Source organism: Heteronotia binoei, chromosome 5 (assembly GCF_032191835.1).
Source record: "Heteronotia binoei isolate CCM8104 ecotype False Entrance Well chromosome 5, APGP_CSIRO_Hbin_v1, whole genome shotgun sequence".
Lineage (NCBI taxonomy): Eukaryota > Metazoa > Chordata > Lepidosauria > Squamata > Gekkonidae > Heteronotia > Heteronotia binoei.
This window is the reverse complement of record NC_083227.1, coordinates 78,494,802-78,517,193: the sequence shown is the minus strand read 5'-3', so window position 1 is coordinate 78,517,193 and position 22,392 is coordinate 78,494,802. Positions and strand designations below refer to the sequence as shown.

Below are 22,392 nucleotides of genomic sequence, written 5' to 3'. Positions count from 1 at the left end.
CTTTCTGTGTTGTAGACTCTGCTCATGGACATGATATGTGACTGGATGGAGGGCTTGGGGGGATCCAAAGCAGAAATCATGTGGATCCATGAGGATCCGTGGTCCAAAAGCAAGGGTTTGGTCCCTGGTGCTGCCACAAAGCCGTGGATCCACGATTTCTGTGATGCAAACACTGCCCATTGACATGATATGTGACTGGATGGAAGGCTTGGGGGGATCCAAGGCAAAAATCACGTGGATCCATGAGGATCCGTGGTCCAGAATCAAGTTTTTGGTCCCTGGCGCTGCCACGAAGCCATGGATCTATGATTTCTGTAGTGCAACATCTGCCCATGGACATTGATATGTGATTGGCTGGTTATCTTGGGGTGGCCCAAAGCAAAAATCATGAGGATCCGTGGTTTGGAAACATGTTTTTGCATTGCTGAGGCGCCACGAATTCGTGGAGGCATGATTTTTGTGGTCCTGCCTATAGTCTAGGACAGGATCTATAGGATTAAAGTGGTTTGATTTCATTTCAATGTAAAAATCATATGAATTCATGAAGATCTGTGTAGATCCGACTTTTACCCTTTTCCGTCTTGAAGGTGCAACTGGTCTCTTACTCTAATCCCAATGAAATCCAGTTGTCTTTAAAGTGCTGAAAACTTTGGAAGAAAATATTTGGAGCTTGATTCAGCATCCACGCTATTTTAAACTTGTTCTTTCCCAGAAGGATCACCGAATTCTAGGTGAAACTATACAGTCGCCCTTGCAATTCCCCTCCCTTGGGAAAGTCTAGTTTCCTTTGCAATGAAAATAATTCTTTGTATGCTCAGAGGCATAAAGCAGCGTCTGCTATTGGTAACTTTACTCACGGGTCTGAGTTCTACATTAAGCACAGAGGTCCTGAGCCTTATGTTAGGGAAACAGGCGCAGGTCATAACGGAGCCTCTAGATACCCATCCAACTGCCAAAAAAGTGACGCCCCCCAACTTTAACGTTGCACGCCTAGCTATTACTCTTCAGCTGGACGAATCCATGGGGCAGGAAGGAGGGGGGGAAACCCTCCTTCCACGCTTCCCAAACGGGTCGTGCAACAAGCTGCTCGTCGGCGGGCTTCGCCTGATTGTCTTGACCAGGCTGAACAGAAGCAGCCATGAGACGAGCGGCACAAGGGGGAACCCTCTGAGGGGGCTGCCCGGAGACGCGTGCCTGTTTCTTCCTCCCCCCTCCGCCCGCTGGTTTAGTAGGGCCCTGCCCTCTGCTGCAGCTCTTTCCCATCGCCCGGGAGGGGGGGGGAATCCTCTACCGCGGCTGCCGTGCGGTTCATGCTTTCGAGTGAGACTGGACGGAGCTTGGACTGTAACGAAGAGCAGCTGCAGCAGCTCCAGCCAGGGCAAACCGAGCCATGAGCAGCTGCCGCGATTCTCCGGCTGCTTCCCCGGACTTGCACGCCTGGCTGGCCTCCTCAGGGGATGCCTGGTAGGAAAGAGGATGAGAAAAAGCAGGATCTGCCGGATGGTCCTGGCCACTTGTCTGGGCTCTTTGCTCCTGGTGGTCTTCTACTTCCAGAGCAGCCTGAACCCAGGTAAGTTAAACATTCACCCTGCAAGCAAAGCTTCCTCTCTCCCGTCCTTCCTGCCTCTTTTAGCAACTTTCGGTCCTTTCTTTCCATTCTTAAGTTTCTTTTTCGGTAAATGCTTGCATCGCACGCGGGGAAGCTTCTGTAGTCATAAGTAGGGGTCAGTGTTGCCTCTAAGCTGCAGAGTCTTGTGAGCATAAATTCTACTTTGTGAGCTACTGGTATCAAAGTTGTGAGCTACCGGCATTAGAGTTGTGAGCTACTGCATAAATTAGTGTGCTCTGGGACCATCCTTCCTGAGATAGGACAAAAACGTGTGAACTGGAGGCTAAAAATCTGTGAGCTAGCTCACGCTAACTCAACTTAGAGGGAACACTGGTAGGGTCCTGTCCCCTTTCTGTTCCAAAGATGTAAAAGACAAGGTGTCCATTAAAAAGACTGCTGGACTGTAATCACTGGATACATTTCAAAGTGTTCTGTAAAATATGATCACATTGCTATATAACTTTTTTTTTTAAAACCTGAACAGTAAAATGGGTTAATAAGAACATAAGAGAAGCCATGTTGGATCAGGCCAATGGCCCATCCAGTCCAACACTCTATGTCACACAGTGGCAAAAAAATAAATAAATTATACACACACACACACACACACACACACACTGTGGCTAATAACCACTGATGGACCTCTGCTCCATATTTTTATCTAACCCCCTCCTGAAGCTGGCTATGCTTGTAGCTGCCACCACCTCCTGTGGCAGTGAATTCCACACATTAATCACCCTTTGGGTGAAGAAGTACCTCCTTTTATCCGTTCTAACCCGAATGCTCAGCAATTTCATTGAATGCCCACGAGTTCTTGTATTGTGAGAAAGGGAGAAAGTACTTCTTTCTCTACTTTCTCCATCCCATGCATTATCTTGTAAACCTCTATCATATCACCCCGCAGTCGACGTTTCTCCAAGCTAAAGAGCCCCAAGCGTTTTAACCTTTCTTCATAGGGAAAGTGTTCCAACCCTTTAATCATTCTAGTTGCCCTTTTCTGGACTTTTTCCAATGCTATAATATCCTTTTGAGGTACCAATATATTTGCTTGAAATTAAGGGCCTTTTGATTTGCTGGAATGTGCTTCTAAGTGTCTCCAGGCTTGGAGGATCAGAGCGCAATCCCAGCCTTTAATTCTATGAAATGACACCAAGCCAGGTCTGTGAATTCAAACGGACCTTCAGCTATTGGTAACTTTCATGAAATAAACAAGAGCTTTGTGGGTTTACTTATCTGAACTGTGGCACGTTGTGTGTTAATGCCAGGTACGTGAAATACTTCAGTTAGCAGATACCAACTTGCTGGAAAATCCTTGTTGAGTTGAATCAAGGAAGTGGCCTCAGGGCAAAAATCTCTTTGAAATATTACATATTTTCTAGCTAAGATCACTTTCCTTGATAGATGCAAAGGCTGCAGGAAGATGTGAAAATAAGAACATAACCCTGTGCAAGCAAACCTGTATATGTGAATTAGATTCCCTTCTAGAAATGCTTTGGGTTGAAATAGAGGGCCAAAAGGAAATTTAGCTATGGGAGTTTGTTATCGCCCATCAAATCAAAAGCTAGAGGATGATTATAATATGATGGAAGGATTAAAGATAAAGTAAAAACTGTGTTGTAATAGGTGATTTTAACTACCCGCAGATTGATTGGGTCAATATGTGTTCTGGTCGAGAGAAAGAGATTGAATTTCTAGATGCTCTCAATGACTGCTGTGGAGCAGATGGTCACAGAACCTACCAGGGGTGGGGCGATCCTGGATTTGGTCCTAAGTAATGCCCAACACTTGGTGAGAGATGTAAAAGTGATTGCATCGCTTGGGAGCAGTGACCATAACATTATTGATTTCACCATTTGTATAAAAAGGTAGTTGCTCCAAAAGACCAGCACAACTACATTTAACTTTAAAAAGAGTAAGTTCTCTGAGATGAGGAGGCATGTGAAGAGGAAACTGAAAGGAAAGGTAAATACAGTCAAAACCCTTGGGGAGGCTTGGAGGCTATTTAAAACTACAATCCTAGAAGCTCAGATAAAATACATACCACGAGTTAGGAAAGGCACAAACAGGCATAAGAAAAGGCCTGCATGGTCAACAAACAAAGTAATGGAAGCTGTAAAAGGTAAGAAGGACTCCTTTAAGCGGTGGAAAGCTAGTCCAAGTGAGATTAATAAAAGGGAACACAGGCTGTGGCAAATCAAATGCAAGACTGTGATCAGGCAGGCAAAAAGGGACTATGAGAAGCATATTGCATATTGCAAAAAACATAAAGACCAACAATAAAAAATTTTTCAAATATAATAGAAGCAGGAAACCAGCCAGGGAGGCAGTGGGACCCATGGATGACCAAGGGGTAAAAGGATTACTGAAGGAGGATAGGGAAATGGCTGAGAAGCTGAATGCATTTTTTGCTTCCGTCTTCACTGTGGAAGATGAGAAGTGTTTGCCCACTCCAGAACCACTAATTTTGGAAGGGGTGTTGAAAGACCTGAGTCAGATTGAGGTGACAAGAGAGGAGGTCCGACAACTGATTGACGAATTAAAAACTAATAAGTCACCAGGTCCGGATGACATACATCCAAGAGTTCTGAAAGAACTCAAAATTGAACTTGTGGATCTCCTGACAAAAATACATAATCTTTCATTGAAATCTGCCTCCGTTCCTGAGGACTGGAAGGTAGCAAATGTCACCCCCATCTTTAAAAAGGGTTCCAGAGGAGATCTGGGAAATTACAGGCCAGTCAGTCTGACTTCAATACCGGGAAAGTTGGTAGAAACCATTATCAAGGACAGAATGAGTAGGCACATTGATAAACACAAGTTATTGAGAAAGACTCAGCATGAGTTCTGTAAGGGAAGATCTTGCCTCACTAACCTGTTACAGTTCTTTGAGGGGGTGAACAAACATGTGGACAAAGGGGACCCAATAGATGTTGTTTACCTTGATTTCCAGAAAGCTTTTGATAAAATTCCTTATCAAAGGCTCCTTAGTAAGCTCCTTAGTCAGCTCGAGAGTCAGGGAGTAAAAGGACAGGTCCTCTTGTGGATCAAAAACTGGCTAATTAATAGGAAGCAGAGAGTGAGTATAAATAGGCAGTATGAAGAAAGGTTAAAATACTTGGGGCACTTTAGCTTGGAGAAACGTCGACTGAGGGGTGACATGATAGAGGTTTACAAGATTATGCATGGGATGGAGAAAGTAGAGAAAGAAGTACCTTTCTCCTTTTCTCACAATACAAGAACTCGTGGACATTCAATGAAATTGCTGAGAAGTCAGTTTAAAATGGATAAAAGGAAGTACTTCTTCACCCAAAGGGTGATTAACATGTGGAATTCACTGCCACAGGAGGTGGTGGCAGCTACAACCATAGCCAGCTTCAAGAGGAGATTGGATAAAAATATGGAGCAGAGGTCCATCAGTGGCTATTAGCTATTGTATATATACTGTGGCTATTAGCTTTTATATGTATACTGTGTGACCCAGAGTGTTGGACTGGAAGGGCTATTGGCCTGATCCAACATGGCTTTTCTTATGTAGAAGCTGATCTTGAAATAGACACTGGTGTAATTCAGTGAGTCTATAGCAGAGATGGAACTGGGTCACCCAGATTCTGGTCCAGCTCTCTGTCTAGTGATATCCCTTTCTATGCCATTCTCTGGGGGATATAAAAACTTCTCCAAACTAACTGAGTGATTTGTGCGTGCAGCTTTGAGCACATGTGCTACCAACGTGATGTTCTTGCACACACGTCTAATATTCAATAATGGGGAGTACTGTGAAAGATCTGAAAAGTATACTGTTAAGCCAGTAAGACATCTAATAGTTGTCTGGGTCCTAGATAGAGGTACTCTTAGGTGGAACCATGGCTCAGTGGTAGAGCATCAGCTTTGCTTGCAAAAGGCCCCATCCCTGGCATCTCCACTTGAAAGGGTGAGATAGCAGGTGATGCAAAAGATCCCAAGACTGGAGCTGGAGACCTTCAGAGTAGACAGTTCTGACATAGATAGACCAATGGTCTGACTTGGTATGGAGTAGCAGCTTCATGGCAACCCCCTGGTTCTGATCTAGACATCTACACACACAACAGTGGGCTACTGGATGCATAGCAAACTGCAGTTCAGTTAGACGGACTATCAGGAATCATGGCTTTTATTTGCTACCTTTATATTCTGGCTTTCTTCTGCATGGAACTCAAGGCAACAGTCATGGGATTCTCAGAAAGTTTCCCATCTAGGTACTTATCAGACCCAGATCATCTTAGCTTCAGCAAAGCTGGTGTGTCATGTGCCTTCTGATTACATGTAGGGGAAGTGAGGGACTGAAACATAAGAACATAAGAGAAGCAATGTTGGATCAGGCCAATGGCCCATCCAATCCAACACTCTGTGTCACACAGTGGCCAAAAATACACACACACACACACACACACACACTGTGGCTAATAGCCACTGATGGACCTCTGCTCCTTATTTTTATCTAACCCCCTCTTGAAGCTGGCTATGCTTGTAGCTGCCACCACCACCTGTGGCAGTGAATTCCACGTGTTAATCACCCTTTGGGTGAAGTGCTTCCTTCTATCAGTTTTAACCCGACTGCTCAGCAATTTCATTGAATGCCCATGAGTTCTTGTATTGTGAGAAAGGGTGAAAAGGACTTCTTTCTCTACTTTCTCCATCCCATGCATAATCTTGTAAACCTCTATCATGTCACCCCGCAGTCGACGTTTCTCCAAGCTAAAGAGCCCCAAGAGTTTGAACCTTTCTTCATAGGGAAAGTGTTCCAACCCTTTAATCATTCTAGTTGCCCTTTTCTGAACTTTTTCCAATGCTATAATATCCTTTTTGAGGTGTGGTGACCAGAATTGTACACAGTATACCAAATGAGATCGCACCATCAATTTATTCAGGGGCATTATGATACTGGCTGGTTTGTTTTCAGTTCCCTTCCTAGTAATTCCCAGCATGGCATTGGCCTTTTTTTATTGCAATCGCACACTGTCTTGACATTTTCAGTGAGTAATAACCTCACTGAACCTCAGGATGGAGGAAAGATGAACCAGAGGAGACAAAGGCCTCTCAAAGTGAGAAGCTGTCCCAACTCCCCCTCTCTTTCCTGTGAGACTGAATCTCCCCATTAGTATACTAGCCCCATTGCAGATAATTTAAGTGCAAGGTGTTTTTCAGTCCTGGGAACATGCTCGTATGACTCTTCTGGAGTTAGGGTTATGTGCCCCAAAAGACTGCTGTGTAGTGTATTTGGTCTTAAGCTGATTGTAGCATCTGGTTTTGGGAGAACAAGCTAGAATACGGGTTGGATCCAGCTAGCTTTTTCACTCATTGTCGTCTGATTCTGCTCCTTACTACAGCTCCCATACCACATGCAAGTCCCCTGGCTCCCAACATTGTCTTGTGGGGGGGGGGCAGTTAAAGGGGATCCTCTTCTTCCCTTTTTGCCCACTGGAAAAGCAGGTTGGATCCAAGTGTAAACTCACATCTTGTATGTGTTTTTTGATTCGACATGTTGCATTACCTCTCTGGATAAAAACATTTTTAATTTCATACCTTGAGTGGAGTTCAGAGTAAGTTAAACGCACTTTCAGTAATTTTGATTTCAGTAACCTTTAATGGCATACCATTTTCAGTGATTCTTTAAATGCCCGATTGAGTGGTGGTTGCATTGATGTTAGTGGAATTTAAACACACTACAGTCTCTGAATGAAGCCCAAAGTCTGTATAACTAGAAAAAAGACTTTTAGTCAATTAGAGTTTAACTGTTTAAAATTAATGCAATATTTAATGAGGTATCTCAAGACCAGATATCATGGGTGCTATTTTATGAAGACAGCAATTAATGAACATGGATTTTCATTTCATTTCTGTTAAGTCATGGCAGATACATTGGCTCAGTCAAGGAACTAAGATAATTGGCAACAGTGTTGCCATCCATGAACAGACCTTCACAGAGGAACTGCCTTAATTTAAAGTTGATACAAAGCCTGTGGCTAATGCTCCACTAGATTAATTTGCTAATTCATTCACTGAATGGTTTCAGCTGTACAGCTAAACAGCCTGGACCTGAGAAGGTTCATGATTTCCCTGCCTGTTTGCTGCAAAGTACTTACTTTTGGTACTTTCAGCAAAATATGATGGTGTGGAAGTTAGGTTTTGATATTCTATTGCCATTTTTCATGATGCAGCTGTTATAAATTTAGCTGATCAGAGTTTCCTTCTTGTATAATCAGTATGGATGGAAAGAGATGACATTACAATTTTATTTTATTGGGGGAAGCTATAATTGAGTTGATGAATAACAGAAGCTCAAACAGGGCATGATGAGGTTGATGTATGTGATAAAATTTACCATTATGTCATTATACAGAGTTTGCTAGACAACTTCTACAGTTTTGAGAAAACTGTGTTTGAATATGTCTGCTAATCATGTACTTTAAAAGCACCAGTAGTTTATCTTACTGGGCCTCACTGAATTGGTGGGGGGGAATGCACTAACATTTAGGGATTCAGTTCTAGATGAAATCAGTGCAAATACTCCTTCACCAAATGTAAAATGGTTTTGCATTGCTTTGGGTACAACTACTCTGATCACATTGAGTAAGAGAAGTCAGGATTTTAATCCATGGCCGGGCTTTGCTATTTACTTTTTAACTAAAAAGCAAATAATTCTGCAGACAACTGTATTAGCAAAAGTGTATCCGTTGTAGGGAGGGGAGGAAATCTAGTGTGATAAAATAGAGCAGCATCATAGACGTGATTCTACAGGATGGTGGACTGATAGCTGTAAATAACCAGAGCCAATCATGGATCATCTCTGATTTGTGTTAAGCCCCCAAGCCCTTTGCTTGCTTCATGTATGGGATGCTGGAATATTATAGGAAACTCACAAACACCTCCCCCTAAACTCACAGGATCTTCATTGCTGTCAGATGGCCATCTAGCCTCTGTTTAAACACCTCCAAGGAAGGAGAGCCCACCACCTCCCGAGGAGGAAGCCTGTTCCACTGAGAAATCGCTAATGGTCAGTTTCCTTCCTCCCAACTCATTCAAAAGAGGGGGCTGTTTAAGACAAAGCAGTTCCCAGGCGGGGCGGCCCTGATCCTGAGGGGGTTCTCCTCACGCACTCACTGACTCAAAAGGTAGGACTGGAAGGTGGCCTTGGGAGGCCTGAAGGAAAACATAGCTCCGACGGCAATAATAATAGTAATAATAATTTTAAAAGCTTATTATTTTTCCCACAGACTGGCGGCGGTGGCGCGCGACCAGAGCCGGACCCCCTCAGTGCTCTTGGCCCCACCTCACGGAGGGGAGGGGCACATGCAGATTGGACCCTCCCGCCCGCCGTCACGTGCTCGCCCTTGGCCATGCCCCTTTTTTGCAGTATTCGCTGCATAAGACGCACACACTTCCCCCCCCCACACTTTTTTTTGGGGGGGAAAGTGTGTCTTATGGAGCGAAAAATACGGTTGGTATATAGCTGCAAAAGTTCATGTGATAAGAATAGCACAACACTAATAATGTCTTCTAAGAAGCAAGTCCCACTGTATTTGGTGGCAATTACTCCCAAGTAAGTGTGCACAGAGTTGCAGTCTGATTTCCTAAACAAAATTACAACCTTGTAATTCCATTTACTTTAGTTTCCTTAGAAAGATGTAACTTGGTTTAGGATTGCACTATGAATCAGCTACTCTTTGAAATGACAGTCTGCCCTCTCCAAGTAGAGCAGTGACTGTCTTTCAGGTTCATAGTGTTTCTTTCAGTTCTTTGTTGTCATGAAAGAGAGATTCTAAAACATCCCAGATCAAATACCTATCTAGGTTTCCTGTAAACCAGTGAAATCCACATAAGATTTATTGTATTTGTTTTTATTTTAAAGGTGTCTCTACACATAACTTTCTTTCTCTTTCTCTGTTAATGTGTTCAGATGGTCTAAAATTTGCAAAACCTGATACAAGCATTCACGCACCACTCTGAAAAAACTTAACAGTATTTATATTTTAGGGTATAGTTCTGCCCCAAGCCAAATTCCATTGTATTTTAGGTGTGAAAAATATCCCGATTAAAAAAAAAGTTTTGTGGGTGGGAGAAGACACTGTTTTACAGTATCTAGATATCCAGAGCCTGAAAATGTACTTTCATACAAGGTGGAAGATAATTGCATTAACAATGACATTAATTTTTTTTATTTATTGGTCTGGGTATTTTTCTATTCTAGGAACATATCTCTGCTTCATGAAATAAATGTTACTAATGTTCAGGAGACAGAATCCTAAAAGAAAAATGTTATAGAGCCATTTATGTGTGCATTCTGCCACAAAAGTGCATATGTAGGAATGTACCTCAACAGGGATCTGTGATGAAAGAGTGGTGTGAAACTTTCTGGTGATCAGGATGCTGTACGTTGACAAGATCAGAACAATGCACTAATGGACTAATAGTGCAAACCTAAGCAGATCTACTCACAATCCTACTGATGCCTGTCCTGGGAATGTACTATACCAATAAGTATGTCCAAAATGCAGTTGCTTGCATGCTGAACCAGTTGTGTGACTGCATTTACAGGCTGAAAACCACAAACAAATACTTCACTATCAGCCAAGTTTATTAACATGTGCAGGAAGTATGTGGCTGTGAATTCCAATCAGGTCTCTTAGTCATAGGTCTTGTGCCCTGTGCAGACCTAATCTTTCTCTGTCAAGAATTTCCTCCCCTCCAGTCTCTTTTGTGGTAAGGCACAACCTTCTGACTTGCATTTCCTAATTGGCTGCTTCTGGGTAAGACCTCACAATGCAGGCCATTTCTGTTACATTACTTACAGGAACTGCAAGCAGAAGGTGAGGCAGAGAAAGCAGTGCCTTAAAAGAGCAATGTCCAACCCAATTTAATGTAGCTGTACTGGTGTAACTCAAGCCTTCCTTTCCCATATCTTTACCTTTAATTGACAGCCTGCATCTGAACCCCACCCAAATATATCTGAAAGCAAAACACACACTGTCTGGCAAGTTGACAACCATCATGTTATATTGGGGTGGCCAAATTGCAGCTTGGGAGCCACATGTGGCTCTTTCACACACATTGTGTGGCTCTCAAAGCCCCCACTGCCCGATTGGCTGGCTTGGTGAAGGCATTTGTCTCTTGAAATCACTTCTCCAAGCCAAGGCAGCTGGTGGCTTGGAGAATGCATTTAAAGTTGCTTTCTTTACACTTCTTCTCCCTCCTCCCTCTCCCCATCTTCCTTCCTTCCTTCCTTCCTTCCTTCCTTCCTTCCTTCCTTCCTTCCTTCCTTCCTTCCTTCCTTCCTTCCTTCCTTCCTTCCTTCCTTCCTTGTCTGACTGCTCTCAGACATCTGACAGTTTATTTGATGTGGGTCTTACATTAAGCAAGTTTGGCCACCTCTGTGTTATATCGTATTAATATAGGGATACTGCTGTCAGCTTGCTGCATAGAGTGGAAAGCTCATGCTGGAATAGATGTTGTTAGTCTCTAAGGTGCCAGTGCACTCCTGTTTGGTTTCCTCTTTTCCCTTCCTCCTGGGTATGTGTGCGGACTCTGATGACCTGACCAGTGGAGTACCTAGCCTATTTGGTGCCTTGGGCAGATAATTTTTTTTAAAACCCCTCCTCCTCATTTTTTTTTTTTTTTTTTTGCTGTGAAGTCACAGCTGACCTGTGGCGGATTTTGAAGGCAAGAGACATTCAGAGATGGTTTGCCATTGCCTGCAATTACATTGGCCCTGCTTAGCTTCTGAAATCTGAGGAGAATAGGTTACCATAGCAGATATTTTAACTTCTTTCAGATAGTTGAGTAGTCTCTAAACTTTGTTTACATAAAGAATATAATATGACTTGCTATTCCATAGGTGCAAGGTCTGCTCAACAAGTGTGATTTTTCTTTCCCCACCAAGTTATCCAAAATCAGGGGGCATTTCAGGCCTCCATGGGAGCAGGCAGGGTTTGTTTGTTTGTTTTTGAGCAGGAATGCACAGGAACACAGTTCTGGCTGGCTTGGCATCAGGGGGTGTGGCCTAATATGCAGATGAGTTCCTGCTGGGCCTTTTCTACAAAAAGCCCTGTCTGAAACAATGGTGATGTCAGAGAGTGTGGCCTAATATGCAAATAAGTTCCCGCTGGGCTTTTTCTACAAGAAAATCTCATTGTGTGAATTAAAGTCCTTGTACCTGAGGGTTCCTAACACTGCCTTGGCAAATGCCAGGAGACTTTTGTGGGGAGGGGCTGGGCGGCAGAGTTTGGGGAGGCTGTGATATCTCTTTTGGGTGATGCTTTACTAGGCTGTCTTTTCTAGTCTCAATGATTTTGACAGTGATAATAGAGAAAATTCCCCAAGTATTACTACACAGAGTAATACTTTTCTCCCACTCCTCAATTTCTCTGGGCAAGAAAATTGGAGCTGGAGGCTGGTAATTTCCTGCCCCTGTGCTGGTAACTGGGAGGCCTGTTGTGCCCACAGAAACACAAGTCAGGATCCAACCCAGTATGTCAATTTGCAGTGAAAGACTGTATTGTTAAACTCTGAAGGTCTCTATTAAATTCATTGTTCTTTGCACTCAATGTGGCTGTATGTTTTAATTGCCAGGCCTATCTTCTAAAGATCGCTTTCCTTTTAAGAAGGATTTCAAGATAACTGTAGTTGCTGAGGGTGAACTGCTTGCCCTTTAGTGACAATTTAGGGGTTTGGGGTGATTTTTATGTATGAGTTTATTCAACATCTCAAAGACAGTAATGATCAAGGCAACTACAGGAATGTAGTAAATTATATATGCAAATTAACTGTGCTGCTCCAGACTTTGAGAGAGAGTTTTTGATGGGTTTAAAGTGGAACTGGCTGATGACACCAACATGCCGCAGCTTTCTGAGAGATTACCATGCCAGCTCAGGCTGTTTGTTCTGCACAAGTCGGAAATGTACAGCATTAAACAAGAGGGAGGAGGTGAAACATTCTACTCCATGACTCTGGCCTGTAGTTGCACATATTGCTGTGTTTCTGACTGTAAGATGAGCAGATCAAAGCACTGAATTTTTCTTTTTTGCAGATATTATACACAGAGACCCAATCCTGAAAGATCTCCCTGCCCAGAACTCCATACTTACATGCTAGCAGCAGACAAGACTTTGAGTCCATCCTCTCATCTCACCTAACAACTTCATTTTGCCTGTTATAACTAGGCACAAGTGCAAACTATGGAGGAGCCTCTTAGGGTTTTTTTTTAATCAGTTATTTTTGCTACAGTTTTTGTCAGAGTCATTTCCCACCTGTGTGTAATGTGGGACCCTGTTACCGGCAAATGAGCACAGTATAGTGATGTGGTGCCAAAGGGCCACATGTCAGCAGAAATAGAAACACACTCTCAAGTAGACTGGGATTTTACTTCGTATGCTGCTTGCATATGGATTGAAAGACAGGTGATAATACAGGGCCAGGGCATAGTTCATTGGAAGCACTTCTGCTTAGCATGCAGAAGGTCCCAGGTTTGATTCCCTGGAATTTCCAGTTAAAAAAGAATCAGGTGGTAGATGATGTGAAAGAACTCTGTGTGAGTCCCCAGAGAGGCCCTACAAGTTACAGCAGGCAATGCTGACCACTGGTCTGACGGCATTTTCCTAAGTGGCACATAAGCAGCATGGGCCATGGCTGCTTGCAACATAATGGCACCATATAGCCTAGATACTTCTGTGCCATAAAATCTAGTTACCTAACTACCTACCTGGACCAGGATTATTTTGTTTATATCCTGCTTTCCCAAAGAGTGCAGTTAGCCTATCCTAGCCATTTTTGGCCAAGTTTGCAGATGACACTAAATTGTTCAGGGTGGTGAGAACCAGAGACGATTGTGAGGAACTCCAAAGGGATCTGTTGAGGCTGGGTGAGTGGGTGTCAATGTGGCAGATGACTTTCAGTGTGGCCAGGTGCAAAGTAATGCACATTGGGGCCAAGAATCCCAGCTACAAATACAAGTTGATGGGGTGTGAACTGGCAGAGACTGACCAAGAGAGAGATCTTGGGGTCCTGGTAGATAACTCACTGAAAATGTCAAGACAGTGTGCGATTGCAATAAAAAAGGCCAACGCCATGCTGGGAATTATTAGGAAGGGAATTGAAAACAAATCAGCCAGTATCATAATGCCCCTGTATAAATCAATGGTGCAGTCTCATTTGGAATACTGTGTGCAATTCTGTCACCGAACCTCAAAAAGGATTATAGCATTGGAAAAAGTGCAGAAAAGGGCAACTAGAATGATTAAAGGTTTGGAACACTTTCCCTATGAAGAAAGGTTAAAACGCTTGGGGCTCTTTAGCTTGGAGAAATGTCGACTGCGGGGTGACATGATAGAGGTTTACAAGATTATGCATGGGATGGAGAAGGTAGAGAAAGAGGTACTTTTCTCCCTTTCTCACAATACAAGAACTCGTGGGCATTCGATGAAATTGCTGAGCAGTCAGGTTAAAACGGCTAAAAGGAAGTACTTCTTCACCTAAAGGGTGATTAACATGTGGAATTCACTGCCACAGGAGGTGGTGGCGGCTACAAGCAAAGCCAGCTTCAAGAGGGGGTTAGATAAAAATATGGAGCAGAGGTTCATCAGTCGCTATTAGCCACAGTGTGTGTGTATATATATATAGATAGATAGATAGATAGATAGATAGATAGATAGATAGATAGATATAGATATATATAGATAAAATTTTTGGCCACTGTGTGACACAGAGTGTTGGACTGGATGGGCCATTGGCCTGATCCAACATGGCTTCTCATATGTTCTTATGTTCATTTTCCCCTCCAATCAGCTTTGTTGTTACTGCGTTGAGAGACTGCAGTTGGCTGAAGGCCACCCAATGAGTTGCATGGCTTTGGAGTGATTTGAACCAAAGTCTTGGTTCCAACGTCAATTTCCAGTCACTACATCTGCTGGCCCCCTTATGAGCTTCATGTGTTCTTTCCCCTTTATGTGGAATTCTTTTTTTAGATTTTCTCAACTTTTGTGGTTTCCTGAAAATGTCCTCATAAGGGATTTGGTAAATGAGGAATTGATAAGGGATGCCAGCGTCCCTTCCTGTTAAAAGAGGAACCAAATGCTGCAACTTCCAAAGAGATGCAAAAGCAAATCAGCCCTCTTTACAGATCAGGCAGTTCTAATCAGGCAATTGAGAATCAAGTTTCATATCAGATGCAAGGAGGGATAAATCTCATGATCACATCATTGTTTCCCTTGAAACCTTGAAAGTAGTGTGGAGGATGTAGAGCTGCTGAAGCCAATGGAGCAAGTTTGTGTGCGTGTGTGTGATTTTGTTTTGAGTTTTATTCTGTCCTTTCTCCAGTGAGCTCAGGACAGCATATCCACCCCCACCCCCCACCCCCCCGGCTGAGTTTTATCCTGAGTATATCTCTGGGGTAGGTTAGGCTGAGAATACGTGATCGACCCAAAAGTGACTTTGTAGCAATTTGAACTTGGATCCCTCTACTTCATCAGCATAACTGTCTTTTTTTTTGTGAGTCTTTTCAGGATTTTCCTGGTAGTGCTAAACCTGTCAGTCCAGGGCTAAACCTGTCAGCTCAGAGACAGGCAGACAGAGAAGGTATTGCTTTGAAGCCCCTGCCTAATACTAGGAAAGACAGAAGCACAGGCTGAACTACCAAAGCCAAGCCACTGAAAAACAAGTAGGTTGGTTTTAGATCTGCCTGTAAAAAATGAAATCGGCATCCAACCTTATTTGAAGTCCTGAATGGATGGATAATCATGGACATCTTAACCTGATATCCCCAAGTCAGGCCAACCAAGCTCTTACTCTGGTAATAAAGATTGTGCTAGCTTTCTCAGCTTCAGACCATGGAGATGTTACTGCTATTCTTTCCATCCAGTTCTCAGCAGAGTTTCACCCTTTTTAGACAATTGACTTCAGTAGACTTAGAAAGGGGGGAGGGGAGGGAGCAGTGCTTACGTACATATGAACATATATATGAACATATGAAGCTGCCTTATACTGAATCAGACCTTTGGTCCATCAAAGTCAGTATTGTCTTCTCAGACTGGCAGCGGCTCTCCAGGGTCTCAAGCTGAGGTTTTTCACACCTATTTGCCTGGACCCTTTTTTGGAGATGCCAGGGATTGAACCTGGGACCTTCTGCTTCCCAAGCAGATGCTCTACCACTGAGCCACCATCCCTCCCCAACGTAGTTTGTTTCTGTCTGTAATCAGGCATTTTCCACAGTACATATTCAGGTCTGAGCAGCAAAATTAGACTTTTATAGCAGCATTAAACAAAATGTTTCCCTTATTGTAGAATAAAACAGCTTTTGTGGCCTGAAAGGAACCTTTGATTCCTAAATCCAAATTTTTGTCCTGTCATAACATGTACATGATGAATCATGCATCCAGTTAGTGCTATAGAGAATCTGAACTTGATCTGCTGAAGTCAATGAGGTTGTTTTTAAAAAAAAATGCTGACTGATGGAGGTAGAATTAGAGCCTTAACTTTCAGTCTTCAAAGTGCCGCACTGTCTTTAGCAGAGCCTTTGAGATTCTAAATGGCTGTGGGATCCATCAGAAGTTAAATGATTTATAAATATAGGCTACATGTTACAACACTTCTGTGCAAATTCTACTGAATTGGAGACTTCCTGCACACTCTCCTCCAAATTTTCAGGTTATCCCTGCAGCCTTTCACATACATAGATCAGGCTGCACAGTCACAACTAAGTCTCCTTACAGATCACCTTTTTTGGGCAAAACATGCAGCCTCTCATGTTATACAGAATCCTTCTTTAGGCAGAATACGGAGGAGCTTTGGGAGATTTCAAAACTTTCTCCTGTCTTTGTAGCTTGTCCCATGAAAAAGATCACTTCCACACTCTTCATCGTTGTGGGATAACCCGGTAGAATCACTGGCTTATGTGGTTATTCTACAGACAAAAGTGAATTCTGCCAGCAGAAAGAGGAATTGGTATTGCCAGTTCCTCATTTCTGAGGGTCTGCTGACTCCCCTCCCCACCATGGGGGCATGATTTCAGTGGGCAGAGCAGGCTGAAGAATGGGAATGAGACTGGAAGCTCCATTTCCAGAAACACTACTCTCCTCACTTTAAATAGGACCTAACAATTTTTGTTTGTAAGCTTGGTAGAAGATGATAGCTTCAAAAGTACAACAGTGTTGTCCCAGATCTTCTGGTGGCATAGTTCCCTGCTTATAATTTTAATGGTTGTTACAACTAAACTGCAACAGCTGTTCCTTTTAACATCAGTGCTGAAGTTGGCTTTTTGTGAGCTAGAAATTTGCTGCAGAACTAAATGTAGACCACTGGTGGCCAGGGGTATGGATCAAAAGATACTAGCTGAGAAAAAGACTCCTTAACAAAGCATAACTGTTGCTGAAAAATATACAGAGAGAGGTGGTCTTGCATATATGAGACTCCAGGCTATGGAACCTTTAGAAGTGAAAACCAATGCATTGAGAATTGTACTTGGAAATAGATAGTTTGCCAAGCAGCACTCACAAATTATGTGTAACGTGCATATTTTTACTGACTCCATCTAGCATTTTGTACCAAGTGAAGTTTCTGAGCAGTTACAGGGGTCACCCTAAAGTACGTGGCATGGTGGCCAAAAGCCCAGTTTAGACAAGATGCTGGGAATGTGCTGAAGCATTTGGCTAACTTCTAGGGTTGCCAACTCTGGCTTGGGAAATTCTTGGATATTTGGGGGGGGGGGTGGAGTTAGGGTAGAAGAGGCAATCTGGGAAATTACAGGCCAGTCAGTCTGACTTCAATACCAGGAAAGTTGGTAGAAACCATTATCAAGGACAGAATGAGTAGGCACATTGATGAAAATGGGTTATTGAGGAAGACTCAGCATGGGTTCTGTAAGGGAAGATCTTGCCTCACTAACCTGTTACATTTCTTTGAGGGGGTGAACAAACATGTGGACAAAGGAGACCTGATAGATGTTGTTTACCTTGACTTCCAGAAAGCTTTTGATAAAGTTCCTCATCAAAGGCTCCTTAGAAAGCTTGAGAGTCATGGAGTAAAAGGACAGGTCCTTTTGTGGATCAAAAACTGGCTGAGTAATAGGAAGCAGAGAGTGAGTATAAATGGGCAGTCTTCACAGTGGAGGATGGTAAGCAATGGGGTGCCGCAGGGCTCAGTACTGGGTCCCATGCTCTTTAACTTGTTCATAAATGATTTAGAGTTGGGAGTGAGCAGTGAAGTGGCCAAGTTTGCGGATGACACTGAATTGTTCAGGGTGGTGAGAACCAGAGAGGATTGTGAGGAACTCCAAAGGGATCTGTTGAGGCTGGGTGAGTGGGCGTCAACGTGGCAGATGCGGTTCAATGTGGCCAAGTGCAAAGTAATGCACATTGGGGCCAAGAATCCCAGCTACAAATACAAGTTGATGGGGTGTGAACTGGCAGAGACTGACCAAGAGAGAGATCTTGGGGTCGTGGTAGATAACTCACTGAAAATGTCAAGACAGTGTGCGATTGCAATAAAAAAGGCCAATACCATGCTGGGAATTATTAGGAAGGGAATTGAAAACAAATCAGCCAGTATCATAATGCCCCTGTATAAATCAATGGTGCGGTCTCATTTGGAGTACTGTGTGCAGTTCTGGTCGCCGCACCTCAAAAAGGATATTATAGCATTGGAGAAAGTCCAGAAGAGACCAACTAGAATGAATAAAGGGCTGGAACACTTTCCCTATGAAGAAAGGTTGAAACACTTCGGGTTCTTTAGCTTGGAGAAACGTCGACTGCGGGGTGACATGATAGAGGTTTACAAGATAATGCGTGGGATGGAGAAAGCAGAGAAAGAAGTACTTTTCTCCCTTTCTCACAATACAAGAACTTGTGGGCATTCGATAAAATTGCTGAGCAGACAGGTTAAAACGGATAAAAGGAAGTACTTCTTCACCCAAAGGGTGATTAACATGTGGAATTCACTACCACAGGAGGTGGTGGCGGCCACAAGCATAGCCACCTTCAAGAAGGGGTTAGATAATAATAATAATAATAATAATAATAATAATAATAATAATAATAATAATAATAATAAACTTTTATTTATACCCCGCCCTCCCCGCCTAGGCAGGCTCAGGGCAGCTAACAGGACATGGTAAACCATGATACAGATAAATAACAGATAATATAATTAATAATTTAGACAATAAAACCAATAAAACAGTATGACATTAAAATACAATCGAATGGCGTATAAGATGGCTCGGTATTACTGATCTTATCAGGAGTTCTGTCTTAAAAAGCTAGCTGGAAGAGGGCAGTTTTGCAGGCCCTACGGAACTGGTTAAGATCCCGTAGGGCCCGCACCTCTTCCGGCAATTGATTCCACCATTGGGGGGCCTTTGTAGAGAACGCTTGTTCTCTGGTAGCTTTTAATCTAGTTTCTTTTGGCCCAGGGATTTCAAGAAGATTTTTTGAGCTTGATCGCAGTGCCCTCTGGGGAACATATGGAGAGAGGCGGTCCCTAAGGTAGGCAGGTCCTCGACCATATAGGGCTTTAAAGGTAATGACCAGCACCTTGTAACGAACCCGGTAGACAATTGGCAGCCAGTGCAATTCCCGCAGCCCAGACTGCACATGTTCCCACCGAGGCAGTCCCAGTAGCAGCCTGGCTGCTGCATTTTGCACTAGCTGCAGTCTCCAGGTTCGGTACAGGGGCAGCCCCATGTAGAGGGCATTACAGTAGTCCAACCTCGAGGTGACCGTTGTGTGGATCACTGTTGCCAGGTCGCCGCGCTCCAGGAAGGGGGCCAGCTGCCTCGCCCGTCTAAGGTGAAAAAAGGCGGACTTGGCAGTAGCTTCTATCTGGGCCTCCATTGTCAAGGGAGGCTCCAGTAGAACTCCCAAGCTCTTAACTCTGCGCACTGCTATCAGTTGCGCCCCGTCAAAAACTGAGAGAGAGACCCCATTCCCTAAACCGCCGCGACCCAGGCAAAGGACCTCTGTCTTCGCTGGATTCAGTTTCAGCCCACTCAGCTTAATCCAGTCTGCCACGGCTTGCAACGCTCAGTCCAGATTTTCCGGGGCATTGCCAGTCCGGTCACCCATCAATAGATAGAGCTGGGTGTCATCAGCGTACTGATGGCAACCCAGTCCATGTCTCCGGGCAATATGGGCAAGGGGGTGCATAAAGATGTTGAATAGCATCGGAGAGAGAACTGCTCCCTGCGGCACCCCACAATTGAGTGAGTGTCTCTGGGACAGCTCTCCTCCAATTGCCACCCTTTGTCCCCGACCCTCAAGGAAAGAGGAAAGCCACTGTAAGGCTGTGGCTGTCAGCTGTCAGCCACTGTAAGGTTGACCCCTGTGGCTATTAGCCACAGTGTGTGTGTGTGTGTGTGTGTGTGTGTGTGGAATACGGCAGAGATGCAATGCTATCTTAGAGTCTGCCCTCTGAGGCTGCTATTTTGTCAAGAAGAACCAATCTCTGTAGTCTGTAGATGTTCTAATTCCAGGAGAATACCCATGCTCCACCTAGAGGCTGGCAACCCTAACTTCTGTGCTGCCCTTTGAAAGCAAGCCTCAGGACTAGATTTAAATGGGGTGCCCAGAACACACTTGTGTAGTCCCTTTTGTCGTCTTTAAGCTTCAAGCTTCTCTTAAGTTTTTCTGCTACCCTTGCAAATCAGGCCAACATACTTAGTTAGGATCCCAGAGGCTATTTGATGAAGCTGGTGTTGGCCTGGTGTGATAACTGAACACACATTGTTGCTGTCTATAGGTAGCAAAGAAATTAAGTCTTAAAGTAAAGAAACCAAGTCTTAAAGTAAGTAGTTTAGGGGGAAGCTAGGGTTCCCAGACCCCTGCCAGGGCTGGGGGATCCCCCACTTTGGGGCCGCTCACTTGATGCTGTTCAGCCAGCCAGTGGGGGAACTTAACAGTAGCAAACTGAGTCCTAGGCCTCTGTTGCTGGCGATGTGGTGACATCACTTTGGTGTGCACTGGAAGCAACGTCATCATGTCACCAGTGAGTCTTGGACACTCTGGTATTTGGGTAAAGCCTCTGTGATAAAACTGGCTTCTATCATAGAGTTTTTGCCCAAATACCAGAGCATCCCTGCATCGCCAACATTATGACATCACTTCTGGTGCAGGTCAAAAGTTATGTCAACATATTGCTGGTGACAGAGATCATGGCCTCAGTTTGCTGCCACTAAGTCCCCCCCCCCCCCCCCACACACACAAACACCAGTTGCTATGGGGTACCTAGCAAACCTAGGGAACGTCCAGCTGAAGCATTTGCTGCTGCTTATGTTTGGGAGCGGCAAATTCAAGAGCTCTTTGTGTCTTAATGTAACTGGGAGTGAGTCAGGGGCTAGAACCTATGGTAGTCCTTCTACTTGCTCTGTTCAAAATATGGGCCCTGATTTTGTATTTTTTGGTCAAAAAAGAAGTTGCTGATCTGCTTGTATAGGAAACAACACTGTACTTGGGGCCTTTCTCACTAGAAGCTTGGTTGGCAGTATCCCTTTGCTTCTGTTAGCATTTCTATTTTAGCATTGCAAATATTGAAGCTAGCAAATGGGTTTGTTTTTCCTTGTGCATGTTTTCTCCCTGTGTGTTCTGTTTGCAGTGGCTGCTCGAACAGCGCTGTCTTGTTGCTGTATTTGGGGCAGAGTAAAGCTTCTCCAAACTTTACAGCTGTTCCTCTGTTGCCATAACTTTGGAGCTTGGGAAAACTGAGCTTTGTTGGGGGGAGGGTAGTGATATCTAGAAATATTCTCTGCTTTACTGTTGCTTTTGAGAGCCAGATGTGGTATAGTAGTTAAGAGCTGCGGGCTCTGATCTGAAGAACTAGGTATAATTCCCCACTCCTCCACATGCAGCCAGCTGGGTGACCTTGGGTCAGTCACAGTTCTCTCAGAGCTCTCTCAGCCCCACCTGCCTGTTGTGTTGAGAGGGAAGGAAGGCAAATGTAAGCTGTTTTGAGACTTCTTTGGGTAGTGAAGAGTGGGGTATAAACCACTCTTCTCCTCTCAGAACTCTCTCAGCCACACCTACCTCACAGAGTGTCTGTTATGGGAAGGGGAGGGGAAGGTGATTGTAAAGCTGCTCCAAAACTCCTCCAAATACTGAAGGGTGGGGTATAAAATTATCTCTTCTTTTTCTTCCTCTCCTCCTTCTCCTCCCCCCCCCCCAAAGTAGTCTCTGGTGAAATAGAACCTGCCTCCTTCCTTCAGGATTCGCAACAGCTGGCAGGTGACTTCAGTTTCCAAACCAGGCCCTGCCCCTGATTTCTGGGTGGGGCCCCCAGCTTGAGGCTCCCAACCAGTGGCCTTTGCTCCCTGCCACTGCCACCTCCCTCCTCACAATCCAAATCTCACGGGAGAGGCGATGGGAGCAGCCGCCAGCCTCCCCACACAATTTATAGGTTCCTTCAACCAGTTTTGCAGGAGGGCTGGCAACTGCTCCTGCTGCCCCTCCCACATGATTTGGATCATGGGGAGGACGGGAGTGCCTTTGCATGATTTAAAGGCTTGGTTGGCAGGGCCTATAAATCATGCAGTGAGGCTGACGGCTGCTTCTGCCACCTTTCACGCAATTTGGATCTCTGGCAGAGGCAGCCCTTTGCTGGTGGCAGAGAGCAAAAGCCGTGGCCTTCCCTCTGCACCTTTGCTGTCACTTGAAGGCCACCCCTGCCAGCGATTCAAATCATGTGGGAGGCCCCACTGGATTTTTGAAAAGCCCCCCCCACACACACACACACACTTAAAAGCTCTGAGGCCAGAGGGGGATAAATGAAGGTCC

At 44.3% G+C, this 22,392-nt stretch overlaps 1 protein-coding gene across 1 annotated transcript in view; it reads left to right on the top strand.

Annotated features, from left to right (window-relative positions):
• Positions 1–1,290: 1,290 nt before the first annotated feature.
• CHST13 (carbohydrate sulfotransferase 13) overlaps positions 1,291–22,392 on the top strand; it is an 84,161-nt gene continuing 63,059 nt past the window's right edge. The window contains exon 1 of the mRNA XM_060239673.1: positions 1,291–1,570. Within this exon, the coding sequence (XP_060095656.1) occupies positions 1,477–1,570 (94 nt within the window). The 5' untranslated portion in view covers positions 1,291–1,476. The remainder of the gene's footprint in view (positions 1,571–22,392) is intronic.